Source organism: Patagioenas fasciata, chromosome 1, assembly GCF_037038585.1.
Source record: "Patagioenas fasciata isolate bPatFas1 chromosome 1, bPatFas1.hap1, whole genome shotgun sequence".
NCBI lineage: Eukaryota > Metazoa > Chordata > Aves > Columbiformes > Columbidae > Patagioenas > Patagioenas fasciata.
The window spans coordinates 25,333,075-25,347,749 of record NC_092520.1 but is presented as its reverse complement, the minus strand read 5'-3'; the positions used below and the strand labels follow the sequence as shown (position 1 = coordinate 25,347,749).

The 14,675-nt window shown below is 39.9% G+C and overlaps 1 protein-coding gene across 4 annotated transcripts in view; it reads left to right on the top strand.

Moving 5' to 3' along the window:
- LOC136097524 (uncharacterized) overlaps nt 1-14,274 on the top strand; it is a 47,482-nt gene extending 33,208 nt beyond the window's left edge. For 2 of the 4 annotated variants that reach the window (XM_071804717.1, XM_071804709.1), the window contains 5 exons: nt 310-2,123; nt 4,461-4,546; nt 5,969-6,014; nt 6,956-7,148; nt 11,857-14,274. In XM_071804717.1, the coding sequence (XP_071660818.1) occupies nt 310-2,123; nt 4,461-4,546; nt 5,969-6,014; nt 6,956-7,116 (2,107 nt within the window). In that variant the 3' untranslated portion in view covers nt 7,117-7,148; nt 11,857-14,274. The remainder of the gene's footprint in view (nt 1-309; nt 2,124-4,460; nt 4,547-5,968; nt 6,015-6,955; nt 7,149-11,856) is intronic. The other 2 variants (XM_065829938.2, XM_071804705.1) reach the window with 1 other exon arrangement.
- The last annotated feature ends 401 nt before the right edge of the window (nt 14,275-14,675 follow it).

Sequence of the window (14,675 nt, the reverse complement as noted above, 5' to 3'; positions counted from 1 at the left end):
AGCAGTAGCTTTTTGGTGTCTATTATTCAAACACCATTTAGAAAGACATCCAGAAACATATTGTTTGGTCTTGTGATGATTTGTGATACTTCTTGTAAAGCTAAGTTAATGAGACATCAGCTATGTTTATTTAACTCGTTTAATCAGTAGAAGGTTTAATCTGAGATGTTATGTATTTAAAAAAGCAGAAGGTATGTGTTTGATGATCATGTTAACATAGGCTACCTATTCTTCAAAATGAACACCACAAATCCATTATTACTGAAATAACTTATTTATTTACATTTAATTTTTTAAATTTTCATATAGGGAGGCAATTTTAAAGAAGAATCCTGGGCACCTGTTGGCAAAAGCAAAGCAGAGGAAAAAACGAAAAAGAAACAAAAAAAAGAAAGGCAATCATGCAGAAATTACGAATAAAAGGTTAGGCGGAGCAGCTCATCATCCGATTCCAGATGATCAGGACACATCAGAAAGCAAAGAGGATGATTCGGAAGAAGAAAACAGCAAATCATTGTATACGTTCAGTGAAGGTTCAGAGGATCCAGTGACAGTTTGTGAAGAGCAGCCTAATGGTGACAATGAAAGCATAAAAGAAGCTGCAGCAGTGTCAAAAGAAGGGTTTCCTGTGACTGTGTCTGAGACTTCAACCGTGTTGAACAATGCAGTGAAAAATAAATTGCCTGTAGAAAGTGATGGTTTTCTTCCCATAGATATAAAACCTTTTTCTACTGAAAACCTAACCAGAAGTGCCTTCAATGATGAGGAAACAAATCAAAGGCACAAAGAAAACCTTTGCAGAAACAGTTTCCTAAAAATAAGCAATAATGAAAATTCCAACCAGGAATCAGAAGGCATCTCTGAAGATTACAACACGCCACTGTTACGCATGGAAAACAGACTCGGATCATATCAGATTATCTGTGAACCTGACATGGAAGATAAGATGTTTGGTTTTAATGGTGGAAAAAAAGAAATCTCTGAGTGTTACAACTCAAACGCACATGATAATGTGCCTGATAATAGCACAGAGGATAAAGGTGCATTAAAAGTGGAAGAGAATAGCTCTACTGCCTGGGCTTTTTTTTCAATTAAGTTACCTGCTGAGGAATTGTGGCTGGGCTGTGATACACAAGTTTCTTTCTCCTCTTGGCCTGAGGATAAATTTGTAGGTGAACAAAGACCCCCCAAAATGAGGAAACCTAAACAGATTCAAATGAACAGTTCAACGCAGCTAAACTGCTGTTGGTCAAATGAAGGACTGGTAAACGAAAACCACCAGGTAACAGTAACTGAGGAGGCTGGTAATGTAATAAGCAATGGTCTAGGGGCATCTCCAGCTGGTGAAGTGCACTTAGATTCCCTTGTGGAAGCTGGGGCCACCTTCATGCAGTGTTTGAGTGACGGAAATGTTCCCAGAAATAACGGTGCACCGATTACATCAAAGAGGAAAAGATGCAGAAGGATTGTCAACTTGGCACCAAAGTTTGATCTACCAAGACAGATTTCTGGTAGTACAGAGCGAAGGAAGGAAGTCCCAAGAAAAGACGATGTTCCCTCAAAAAGAGTTTTAGAAGTGAAGCAAAAGAACTTTCTAAGCAAGGACTGTGCAGAGGAACATGAGCAGAACTGTGCATTCAAGGAATATTCTGCACCTTTGAGTGGCACCAAGGCAACATATTCCTTACCCATTCCAGAGACAGATGCTTTGTTATGTGATATTTCTTACATTCAGTTGGGACAATCTTCTCCAATGCCGAAATATTCCTGCAGGTTTTGTGTAGTTTCCAGGATGAAGAAGGAACAAGCTAGAACTCTCAAGCAACAAAAGGTCATTGATAAAAAAGAGGGCGAGAGTGAACAAGTTTCTTCAGAGGTTACAAATACACAACCAGATATTTTGTCTTCCGTTAAAGTTGTTTCTGAATATCCAGAAGATACTAATATATTGGCAAGCTGCAGTGAAGATGTGCATGAAGCAGATGACCCTGGGGCAGCAGAGGCCTCACAACTTGAAGATAATCAAGATGTGAATGTAAAATGTAGTTTTCTGGGACTTCCCTTATCATTAGGATTTGCTTTTCAACTTGTTCAGCTCTTTGGTTCTCCAGGTCTTCCACTGGGTAATACTCTTCTTACTACTCCTATGCTAAAACAATCCAAACAAACAAACCCACACGCCAAACAAGAAGCCACTGAAATGCCCAGAAAAAAAACAACCCCAAACCCCTATGATTAAAAACTCAGGCTTATTGCACATACCATTAATAACAAATATTAATCCTATTGAAAGGAATCACTGCTGCTTAGGTGATTTTTTTGAAAAATTATTGTATTTTTTGCATAAAATATTCTTCAGTCTCTGTTGAAGGTGCAATGTGGTTTGGCCTCATATTTGTAGTCTCTTAAGTAACAATGACTTACTAACTTCAAATTCAAATCCTACTGTGTGAGAATTTACGGTATTGATGACAAAACTAAATTGAAACATAGTACAAAATGTGTGCTCTTACATAAAGGTTGCATGTTTGGTTTTATATTCCACCTGGGTAATATAGTACCACTCTTCTTTATTTATTTACTAAATATTTTTCATAGACTCTTATGTGGCTTAGATACTGTTGAAAAACTTACCCAGAATCTAATGTAATTTGAAAATCAAATTGCAAGATGCATTTTTCTGTCAGTGCATGCCTTCTTTTTTAACCATGCGTGATTAATAGGTGTCACAGTCCTGTTCTTGCCATCCAGAGCTCAAATTGTCATATTTTTGTACTTTCAGTTTAATTATTATAAGTTAGCTGTTAGAAGTGTGATGATCAGTCCTCAAAGGAGTTGTGCGTGGCAACCATGATTTCCAAATTTACTGCAAGCTAATGCAATGGTACAGAGTTGTAGCCAGCAGCAACAGCAGACATTTGTTGAGAGTTCACCCTGGGGCATGGTGCTGTGTACGCACCTGCTGAAAGAGCCACGTTCCCTTGCATAAAGTTGTGCAACTGCTTTGGTCCGAATTTAGTCACTTTGATTTAACCAACAAATACGGTTTAAAAGCTCAGACCACTTTTTCAGTGTGTAGACCTTTATACCTGCTTGTTTCAGTAGAATTTGAAGTTGAAATGACAGCTGAGGAGTAGCTTATGTCTGTTTGTCTGCCTGAACTGACCTTGGGTTTCTTTGTTTTTATTGCAAAAGTTGATGGCAATGTTGCCCGGCAGCACAGGGGTGGCAAAGCACTGGCAGCACCACCGGGTTGGTACCGGCTGGTGCGTTTGGTGTGGTCTCCTAAGGACCTGCCATGCTGCTTCATCTAAAAGTGGCACAACGCACCCCAGGGTTTGCCATACAGGGCTAAAGCGGGACAGGGAAGTACTGTTTGTGTCCTCAACTATTGCATAGAAAACATTCCTCTTCTCCAAACTTGGTGAGTCTTCATGCATGTGATCTTAAATTTCAACATCTGAGAGGGCATGGAGTTGGCCATGACCTGACAACAGGGATCTCCTGGGAGGGAAACAAAACCAGGCATTCAGAAACTCAATAGGTTAGTGAACCAAATGTCATTCTTCTCTGAGTGAGCAGCAGGTGAAATTCTCTGGTGCTTAGATGAGTTTCCTTTGGAAATAACCTTTGAGAGAAAAAAACTCTGAAGCCCTGCCAGCTTGTAACTGCTGGTTAGTGGGGTTTTTTCTGTCAGAGTTGTGCATGTTGTCTGCAGAAATCTGGCCACATTCCAATTCAACTGTAATTTTCCTTTCAAAAGTTCTTGTGCTTTTTTGTGGCCTGTTATGTATCGATGGGCTACTATTTATCCATGTACAGATATGAGCTGTATTATTTTATAGCACTGGCAATTGCAGTCAACTTTTATTGAAAATATTTCAGGAGGGAATTTTTGGTAAATAAATGTCTTTGGTTTTTTATAAATGAAAGATTTAGTTGACTGAATTGCTTGTATGATTCTCATATAAGCATAGAATATATTTTTAGACTTTTCTACAAAGAATCTCTTCAGTTTCTCAAACAGGATTAGAGTTAAAACATTTTAGAAAGCAGTTTCTTTAGGGGCATTGCACAAATTCCTATAATTAAACATTTTTAAATTAAAGTTTGTTAGATAAGTTGCATTGTGTTTAATTTATGGGTTTGGAAGCTTTCTGTTTTTCTTGTTTGTGCCTAGTTTTGGGTGAGTCTGGGGAGGAAATGAAAGTATGGTGGGAAAGCCTTTGCCTGAGAAAAGAAACCAAAACCAAATCTCTGTCACCCTCCTCTCCTCCCTGAGTACTGGCCTTAGATTCCAGAAAACGTAATTTCTGACTTTGCTGCTGGCTCATTTAAATATCTACTGATTTTTTTTAAAAAAATCTATATATAATGTGTGCAAAAATTGTAATTCAGTGCTGTACTTTGGCGCTGGAGAGACTTGAACACTCAACTGCAAAAAATGTTTTCTTCTACAGAATCCTTGTTGCCAGATGATTATATAGTTCCTCTTGACTGGAAGGTTTCAAAGATGATCTATTCACTGTGGAAGACCTCTGTGGAGGTAGGAATTTTAGGGGATCTTGGAAGGCTTTTCAGTGTTCCAGGTGTAAAGAGGAATCCTTCAGTCCATAAGCAAGATTACATCCTTTGCTCATAAATTTGCTTTTTTTTTTTTTTTTTTTTTTGTTTAATATAGCCACAATGAGGAGATGGATGTTTAATGTAGTCTTCTGAAAATTTCCATAACGAGCTCCAGGCCATGGTAAGATTCAGGTTTTGAAAGATCAGGAATGGATACAAAGTAGTTGAAGGAGGAAAAATCCCAACCTTCTCCTTGATACTGGTGTCCTGACCTGGCCTGTGTTTGTTAAGTACAACCCACAATAATTTGTTTTCTTTCTTATGGTTTCCTCTCATAATCTGAGCAAATTTGCAGGGGAAAATTTAATGAAATATAACAAGGGCAAGTGTAGAGTCTTACATCTGGGCAGGAACAACTCCAGGTTCCAGTATAAGTTGGGGAATGACCTATTAGAGAGCAGTGTAGGGGAAAGGGACCTGGGGGTCCTGGTGGACATCAGGATGACCATGAGCCAGCACTGTGCCCTTGTGGCCAGTGTATTAGAAGGGGCATGGTTAGTAGGTCGAGACAGGTTCTCCTTCCCCTCTACTCTGCCCTGGTGAGACCCCATCTGGAATATTGTGTCCAGTTCTGGGCCCCTCAGTTCAAGAAGGACAGGGAACTGTTTGAAAGAGTCCAGCACAGAGCCATGAAGATGATTAAGGGAGTGGAGCATCTTTCTTATTGAGGAAAGGCTGAGGGAGCTGGGTCTCTTTAGCTTGGAGAAGAGGAGACTGAGGGGTGACTTCATTAATGTTTATAAATATGTAAAGGGTGAGTGTCAGGAGGATGGAGCCAGGCTCTTCTCGGTGACAACCAGTGATAAGATAAGGGATAATAGGTTCAAGCTGGAACACAAGAGGCTCCACTTCAATTTGAGAAGAAACTTCTTCTCAGTGAGGGTGCCAGAGCACTGGAACAGGCTGCCCAGGGAGGTTGTGGAGTCTCCTTCTCTGGAGACATTGAAAACCCGCCTGGACACCTTCCTGTGTAACCTCATCTAGGTGTTCCTGCTCTGGCAGCGAGATTGGACTGGATGATCTTTTGATGCCCCTTCCAATCCCTAACATTCTGTGATTCTGCTAACAGTAGTTCTTTACAGATACTTCTACAAAGAGTTGTAGCAGAGAAGTTATTCGGAATGACTGATGACAACTTAACTCTTGTTTTCTAGTTAGAAAGTGTTACCTTACAAATTACTTTTTTGCTACTTCTTACTGTTGCTTTTTGATATGGAGGAAAACCCTGTAAATATAATGAAATAGTAACTATAAAATAGAGTATGGACCTATGTTCTTTCCCAAAATATGAAAACCCCTTGTCACATATATATTAAATCCAGACTATTCTTATCTGTTTTAGGAGAAACAAAAAACAAATGGATCACAGAATGGAAACACCGTGGCTGGTAAGTGTATTCTGTGATACAAAAACTGCATAAAATAATTGTTCACAAGATAAACTTGTTAATGCTGAAGTGCATTGAAGGTTTTCAGCACAAATGAGTGATAATGTTGTTCTTCGTGCAAAAGCACTAGGATGTGATAAATTAATTTGTACCTTTGTTGATTGTGCACATAGTATGGCAGAGCTATGGTTGCTGTGAATCATCACTTTAATGTTTCCTAATGCAAGTGCTGAAATTATTTGCTTTGCAAAGTTTCCCATATGAAAGTAATCCACTACTTAGCTGAAGTTTACCTGATTTCAGACCAGAAGGACATTTTTAATGAAAAAGTCTTTCTTTAGACTTTTTTCTCTGAAAAGCTGAGCATCTTTAACTTAATTAAATGTACTGGTCCCTATAGGTTGCCAGTGTAATGATAGATCAGGCTCTGGAGCAGCAGGGGATATCAGGGCTCATAGGAAGCTCTGGGCTTCTTCACACATTAATTCCTGCCCTGTGTAGGTTATGGGATAAAGTTGCTGGTTGTCTTTCTCCATGGTTTCTGTATTAGTGTAGTATAATTTCACAAGCTGCATAATATGAGATGAAAAATACACAACAGTAGCTCCCTGGAAGCTGATAGAATTTGATGTCTGAAACAGGAGAGGAGTTTCTACTTTCTAAAAAAGAGAAAAGGGCACTCTAGGAAAGCTAAGAGGAAGCATAAGAGTAGGAACATGTATTAAATAAACACGTACACATGCTTTTTCGTTTTCAGAGACAAACTGAAAAATATGGTTTATTTCATAGACAGTTTAGGAGGCAAATCAATAGTTTTTTGATGAAAGTTTGTTCCAGAGGTACTTCATTCTGAGCTAATATAAATGACACTATGTAAGATAAATAGATCATTTCAGGTGATTTTGGCTGCAGTTTGTGGGTTTTTTTATTATTATTTTTAGATGATATTATTAGTCTTGAAGATCTAAATAAAGATGTCCAAGAGAACCAAGAGCCTTCTGAAACACTTTCAGAAATGGAGCTGTTTCAGGGGGTGGCAGAGGAGAACATCACGACCTACACCAGCACTGGCTGCCTGGATGCCGCGTTTCATCAGTCGTGATTGACCACCTTAAATTCTGCATGAAGGAAAAGGTAATCAGTCACACTTGTGAATGTATTTTATTCTTGTATGATATTTAACCAAACACCTAGAGAACATTGTTATAATTTTTAGGGTGCATTTAGTATCACCCAGCTTTATTTTTTTTTTTCCTTTAAGGGATGAGGGTTGTTGAGCTTTATTAATCCTAAGTTGGGAAAAGAGAGGGCAACACTTCGTTATTAAAGCCATATTATTTTTTCCCCAAAAAAACCCTAAAACCTGCTGGTGAAGTGAAAGCAGTTATCTAGGGTACCTAAGAGCTGGACTTTATTCCCAGTTTAATTATTGCGGTGGTCTATATAAAGTCATGTAATCTCAGTGCTATTTTCCTCGTCTCTTCAGCATGGCCAGCAATGTTGTGTTAAGGGTCTAATTATGAAGAGTACTGTCTGAACAATAAAATAGTATTTCACTAAGTTATGAAAGCATGTGGCAGTTCTGCTTCTCAGCAGCAGGAGGTTGCAATAGGACTCATATCTTCAAGTGTTAATTTTTCATGAATGTTTTCATTCAGTATGACAAAGTGTGCTATTAAGTATTAGAAAGTATACTGTTGTGTTCAGGCTTGCTTTGTGAATCTTTGAGACCTTTGGTAACCTTGCAAAGTTTTTTAAGTTTGTTTATGAGATATTTTAGGTATGTTATGATAAGAAGGAAGGACTTCTGGATCCAGCTGGAAAACACTGTCTTAACCTCCATATCATTTTTCCATCAGGTTTTCTTTCCAAAGTGGAAAATGCATTAATCTGTAGTTTTAAAATAAGGAAACTGAGGTACATAGAAATAGAATACCTTGCACCATGGGAAAATTGAGCCAGAAAAAATTTAAAAAGCGAGATCCTTAAATTGTTCCCATCCAGACCCCACAGTATTGCTGGAATGTCATCCCCATGTGGTCTGGCGAGGGGTCTGTGTCACCCGGTGTCCTGTGCCTGACATGAACATGAGTCGGTGACTGGAGGAGGAGTCAAAAAGGCAGATATGCTGTGCTAGGAGGGTTATAAAAGCAGAAACTGACGTTTTATTAATAGAAGATCTCCGAATTTTCACAGTGGAGGTTAATGACAGAAATAAAGTAGTTGAATAGTTTGGGATGGAACTGAAACCTCTTGAATGGGGGTTGATTTGATTATATGCATTTTTAGATCATTGACAACAGAAATGACATTGCAGGTCATTTACTGGTTAGACTGTACCAACTGCTGATGTAGGAAGGTGAGGGGAATCTCTCTGAACTGCTTAGTACAGACAGCACCCATCTCGCAAGGTGCTGTCGGCACAGGTTATTCATAAAATCAAGGACATCTGGTAGAGGCATTGTTCTCTTACATAATCAAATACTAAAATATTTGGTATGTGAATAAAAACATATTTTCACCTTGTGTCAGCCACAAATTTTTGTAAGTTACTTACAATATTGCAAATGTTGATTGCGTATGCAAATAAGTAATGAAAATATTTCTTATGATAGTGACTGGCCATCTCAGTATAGATTTGTAACTTAAGCTGCTGCCCAGAAATGTCCAGTTTTATTGATTAAATGCTTTCATGCTAAAGAAACAAATTTGGAGACCTCTGTTCTCTTTCCTGAAGAAAACTGTGATTAACCTGGAAATCTGATTTTTTTTTGTGTATGTGTGAAATTTGAATTTCTTTTTCTTTGTGTACTTCAAGAAAGGAAAGACACGTGCTAGCAGAGCGTTCTGCCTTTTTGTCAATACCTTTACCTGGTTGCTGAATCCAACAAACTTTTTGCTTTTAGATTTATGGCCTTTGTCTGTCTGCCATGCTACTCCCCAAATCATTTCAGCCTTCCTCTCCTGCCTGCGGTGTGCGCAGCAGAAGTGATCTGCAGCGCTGTGTGGTTGTGAGCAGCCACCAACTGCTGGTCTGAAATGAAACATCATTAAATCCCAGTTTGTTACATGACCGTGCAATCTAATACTGTCTTATGTTAGTTCTAGGGAATATAGAATTAAAGCAATGCATACTTTGCTGTGAAAGAAGAGTCCCACTCAGTGTTTGGTTTTAAAACAAAAAAAAAAGAAGGCATTGCACACTCTGCGCAGAAGGACTTGGTCATGCTGAATGGTTAGGGCTTTGTGTTGGAAAGAGGGAACTTAGTCAGGAGTTTTTGTGGGTTTTTTTGTTTTGTCTCTTTGTTAGTTCAACATCTGAAATGAGTCAGGGAAAGTCCCAAAGGCTGCTGGAGGGAGGGGATGAGGCAGCAGAGGCGGGGTGGGTTTCTGCTGCTCTGGAGCTGGGGTTTGCAGCCTGGGGCTGAGCGGATGTGCTGGCTCCATGCTGCGGATGGCAGGAGATGCCCTTCCTCTCAGACCCACCCCAGCTGATCAGCTCTGGCACTCGCTGGCTGACACGGAGTCTATAATTTAACACACTAAACCCACAAGAAACAAACTGATAGTTTTCTGCTGAGCTGGCAAAAGCTTGTGTAAGGTCCAACTCAGTGCCAAAGCTGGGGCCAGGGGGGTGACTGGGCTGCGCTGCTGCGGACCTGATGTGGGGGACATGCAGGGCTTCCTGCTTGGGTGGCATCAGCTCCCATACCAGGGACTACATATTGTGCAACCATACCTGCAGGTGAAAGACTGCTTTTAAGCTTATACAAACGTTAGGGTGTTAATTTTTTTGAAAGTATGTGGAAAGCAAAAAGCATTTCTCAGAGTTTTTAGTTGACTCCTGCTCATTGTCAGGCACAAGACACTGGGTAATACAGACTCCAGGCCAAACCCACATGAGTGTTCTAGCAGTCCTCTGAAGTCTGGATGTGTAAGTACTGTAGAAGGCAGGTGAGCTTTTCTGGCTGATGGTGCCCCTGGTTTTGAGGGTTAAGGTGGTCTTTCCTCGCCACAAAATCGCTCTCCTCTGGTTGCTGATTAAAGCAGACTTGCCAAGAATGAGGTCCCAGAGTGACTGTAAAACTGTGAACAAGTGAACAACTATAAATGCTAAAATGGATTTGATTTCATCAAATGTCAGAGGAGGGGAAAAAAAAAAAAAAAAGTAAAGAACTGAGGCATTCCTGCCAAAAGCTTTTTAAATCACAGAAAATAAATGGAAAGCTAATATGATCATTTCAGTCCCTTTAGATTTGAGACTAAATGAAGTATTACTGGCCAAGTGCAACTTAATCTGTCAGCCAGGTGATTGTGCTTCTGTATTCATTTTGTGAAAGGGTGTTTTTGTTCAAATGGGAGAATTCAAGTCCTGGTGTTCCTCTGTGAAAACACGAGGTTAATCTCAAGTTGTTGTGAGAGCTCCTTATTGCAGCATTGGCAGCACATCAGTATTTGTTCTGGAGATTAAGCAAGAAATCCTGAATTTAAAAATGCTGAGAACAGTGCAAACAGCATTATTTTAGGACCTAGTAGTTCCCTTAGACCAGGACTCCCAAGTGCCAGGTGCTCTACAAATGTAGAATAAGATGACAAAACTGATGTCAGTTTAAGTATTTACCTGCAGGACTACTGCAAAATAAAAGCTGGCATGTTTGGGTTTTGAAGCATAATGGTCAATTTCCAGTAATTCCCTGCAGGAACACTTCCTCTGTGACAGCCCTCTGGGGTTGATGTTTTGATGAGACAAATCTCTTGGTGACATGTGTTCTCTCTCCTCCTTTCCCTGCCTGCGCTACTCCCATTGCTTCCTTTTGCTGGATGCGATGCTTCCGTAGCCAGAGAATGAAGCAGTTCAGCGCTATCATCCCATGCATAAAGGCATCCAAAAAGTTTTCAGTCTGAAGCACTGAGCTGAAACAAATTGTCCTAGAGCCATGCAACCAGCAGGATACAGGCAAAGGAGCAGGAATGTGTAGCTGGGACAGGCACGACTGTCTTTCGGCTAGCATGAAAACAATAAACTAAAAGATACCAAGCAAACTAAAGCAGTCTTCTGGTATCACCACAGAAAATACTATCCTGTGGCCAAACTTCTTCTGGTTGTACTTCAATACAATGATAATAAAAATGTATTTTCTCTATCCTTTGACATTTAACCACTAATTTTAAACAAAATGAAGCAAGGGACAGTGTACAGAATTACGACCAGTAAACCTCACCTGCCTTTTACAGTGCTTACCAGCAAAACCTGGCCTAAAATTTACTTAGGCAGAGAGCATAATTACCAGGGAGAGTAAGAGTTGCCCAGAAGAGTCTTTCTAGAGCTCTCAGAAAAGAATAACCATCAGGTTGTGCTGGTGCTTCACATGAACCTCCTTAACTTGCAGGCCTGTGAGGTCCTGAGTTAATGTAACAGGGAGAAAATAAGCTAAAATAAGGTAGTAAAACAAGTTATAGCTATACTAATAGTACTATTCACTGAATGGCTATTCATTATATAGTGTTTATGATGTGTAGAGGGGAAAAAACATCCACCATGTTACTGTTCTCTGTATTCTTCAGCCTTGAGATTGCTAGGTCCTTACTGTCTGTGGCTTTGACATCTAAGTTTTCTTCTCTTCTTTTAACATTCTTCTTGCATTTTTTTTACTTTTCTTTTGCTTTCCATCATCTGCTTTTAAGAAATAACCAACAGCTGAGTACAAGAAAGAGACTTTTAAAAATATAAGACAAGTGAGCTCTTCTTAATCTGAGGGTCAAATTTGCAACTGTTGAAGTCTTTCTAGAATCTATGATGTTGTTGTGATATTTCAGTAGAATCTCTTCTATTTTATTACAGAAACGTCTTGCTTTGATTCCACCATGGAAGGACTTCAGTTGGCCACCAACGATTTTAAATGTAAGGAATAACCTGGAAGAAAGTAACCACTGTAGATTTTTGGTGTGAATCTTTGGCCATCCTCTTCCCACAGCCCCCCACTGTCAACCTCTCTATCCATATAATAAAATGCAAAATGGAGATAACTTTGTGTGCAGCACAAGGTCACTTTCTGCAATCATTTGGGGTTTATACCTTCTCAGTGCATCCTTGAGTGTCATACAAAGAGACCAAGAGTGGAGACCAGTAAGCAGAAAGGAGGTTCCTTTGGCATGAGGTGTGAGTTCCAGGCTCTGGTATTTAATACACTTATATCAAGATCCCAGATGTTGCCATGTGAACTGGTAGCAGTGCCTCCCTGCAGGGAAAGGAGATGGGTTCTTTGTTGTTAATGAGGTGTCTTACCCTCCTCCCACCTGCTCTTTCATCCTGTCACTCGTCATACATCCCAGTCTCTTCACAACATCAAGTGGAAAAAGCCTCCATCAGTTGCTCCTGTTCGGAGGTGCACAACTTACCTTGTCTTCTCCTGAGACTGCACTTAATGCTTCCCTTCAACTAGACTCATTTCGGACTATAGAAATAAGGAGAAAATGCTATTATACTACAGACCCGATTCAAACACACTGCAGGAAAGATGCGTACAGTTTGTCGTAGCCTGATAAGACCTAAAACTAACACTGGCAATCAGTATTTGATCTTTCTGTTAGTGGTACTCCTTTTTCCATTTTTTACTTTAAAATTATTATGATGTGAGGTAAAATTTGAGCTAAGAGCAGTTGTTTCTTTTTTTTAATTAGGGTTTTCCTTCAAAATTAATGGTGATGTTTGTTCCTCAACTAAAAACAGTAACCTTACTAGTAGTAACTCTATTACTGAGGAAATTATCCCAGTAACATGAGTGGAGTGTTGATTTCCTGAGGAAGATAAGCAGCAGAAATCAATAAAACCTTGACAGTAATAATGTAAAATTTTGCTCACGTAAATGTCTGTATAAGGCCCACAGAGATATGAGGAAAGTGAGACATATTTACATATGTGGAGTGAGCTAAATTACATAGGTGATTAATTTAATTTCATGTTAAAAACACAATTTCATTTGGGGGAGTGTTTTTGTTTGGTTGGTTGGTTGTTTTTTTCCCAAGATGTGATTTGATTAATCTATATTCTTTTTCTGTGGAGCCTTGTAAACAGGGCAGGGCTTCTCCACCAGCTCTGTGTCATGTTTCTGCAGAAGCACAAAACTGCTCTGATGTGTTGCTCTGGTCCATAAAATGTGACATGTTCTGTGCATCCGTCTTTAAAGCGGTGACTGTGATGCCTGGGAAAGGAGCGCTGCGGGCAGAGCCAGTTCACGATGCCCAAGTAGCTGGTACTTCATCTGCAGGTGGGTTTACCCACCAGGAACAGGAGGAGGAGGAAAGCAGAAAGCAAGGGGTTTGGTGTGATGGACAGGAAAGAGAAGGGGCCTTTGGGGGCAGCTGGATCGTGGAGGATCACTATTCATGAGAAAAATCAAGAGTGCTTGCTGAAGTAGCAAGTAACAAAGGTGAGACAGGCAACAGATGATGGAGGGAAGTGAAAGGACAAATCAAAAGATACATAGTTAACTTACTAATTGAGGAGAAAATTTATCAGAAAGAGCAACCTTTGTCAATCATGAGATAAATTGTCACACATAAGGATGGAAATTTCTTTGTGGTGAGACGGAGTGACAGAAAAGACAGCTATCACCTCGCTTATGGTGAGGAAAGATCAATGAGGAAAAACAATGATGCTTAGGTTGTGTTTACTTGTCAGAAGTGATACCTCCCTCTTCCACAGCTTTCAGATCTGGAATATTTACCCATTTTTTCATTCATCTGCTCTTTCTCATGTTTCCCTCCACCCTTTTTGTTGTGCATCACCTGAAGAGCCAGTACCTGACTGCACTCATGCAGAAACCCCACCATGGCCTAAATTGCTGTTGTGTCCCTACTCTCCACCCTGCATATATGTGTAAGCACTTGAAGATGTGTGTATTTCTAAATTACCATTGTAACGTTTGCAAAATTAACTGACTGCATTTTTTTTTTCATGTGTTTCTTAAGTATGTGTGTGTTTGGTTCTTTTTTCCCCCTTCTCTTGGTTGTAAATGTGCTGCTCTTCTGCCAGCAGAATGCTATGGAAAATGAAATGTGGAGGAGGGAGGTAATTCATGCTGGCCATAACTGCAGCTTTGGACTTACCTGAGGTAGCAGTGACAACAGAAATATTTAGATTGATTTCAAGAAAATGCCACTCAAGGGTTAATATTTTCTTCCTCCTTTTATTTACTGAGAAATCTGAATGCCTGTATTTCTCTTACTGAATACTGACCTTCCAGAATACTTAAAATAAAAACAGTTTTCAAAATCTCAGAGCACTCTTATATGGACAAAAGGTGTTTCATTTTTTAGTAGGGTGTTGCCAGTTTAAGTTCACTTCAAACTCCCCTGTTATCTTTGAATTTCAGGGTTTATAGATCTTTCCTGCCACTTTTTTCTCCGCTTTGATTCAGCAGCATTGCATGCCACATCACAGGGAGCTAAGCTTTCTCCCGGTACATGAACACTCTCTTCAGCACTGTTTGCAAACTCTTAAACCTACAGCCTAGCCAGTGTGGTTCGGTGGTGGTGTGTCCATGCACACCTGGGACTTGCTTCTGCCCAAGCTGGGGTTGATGCTGTGAATGGCTCTGAGAGGGAGAGTGTTGACACCACACCAGCTGCTTTTGGTTTAGTTGGGAACTATAATTTCTT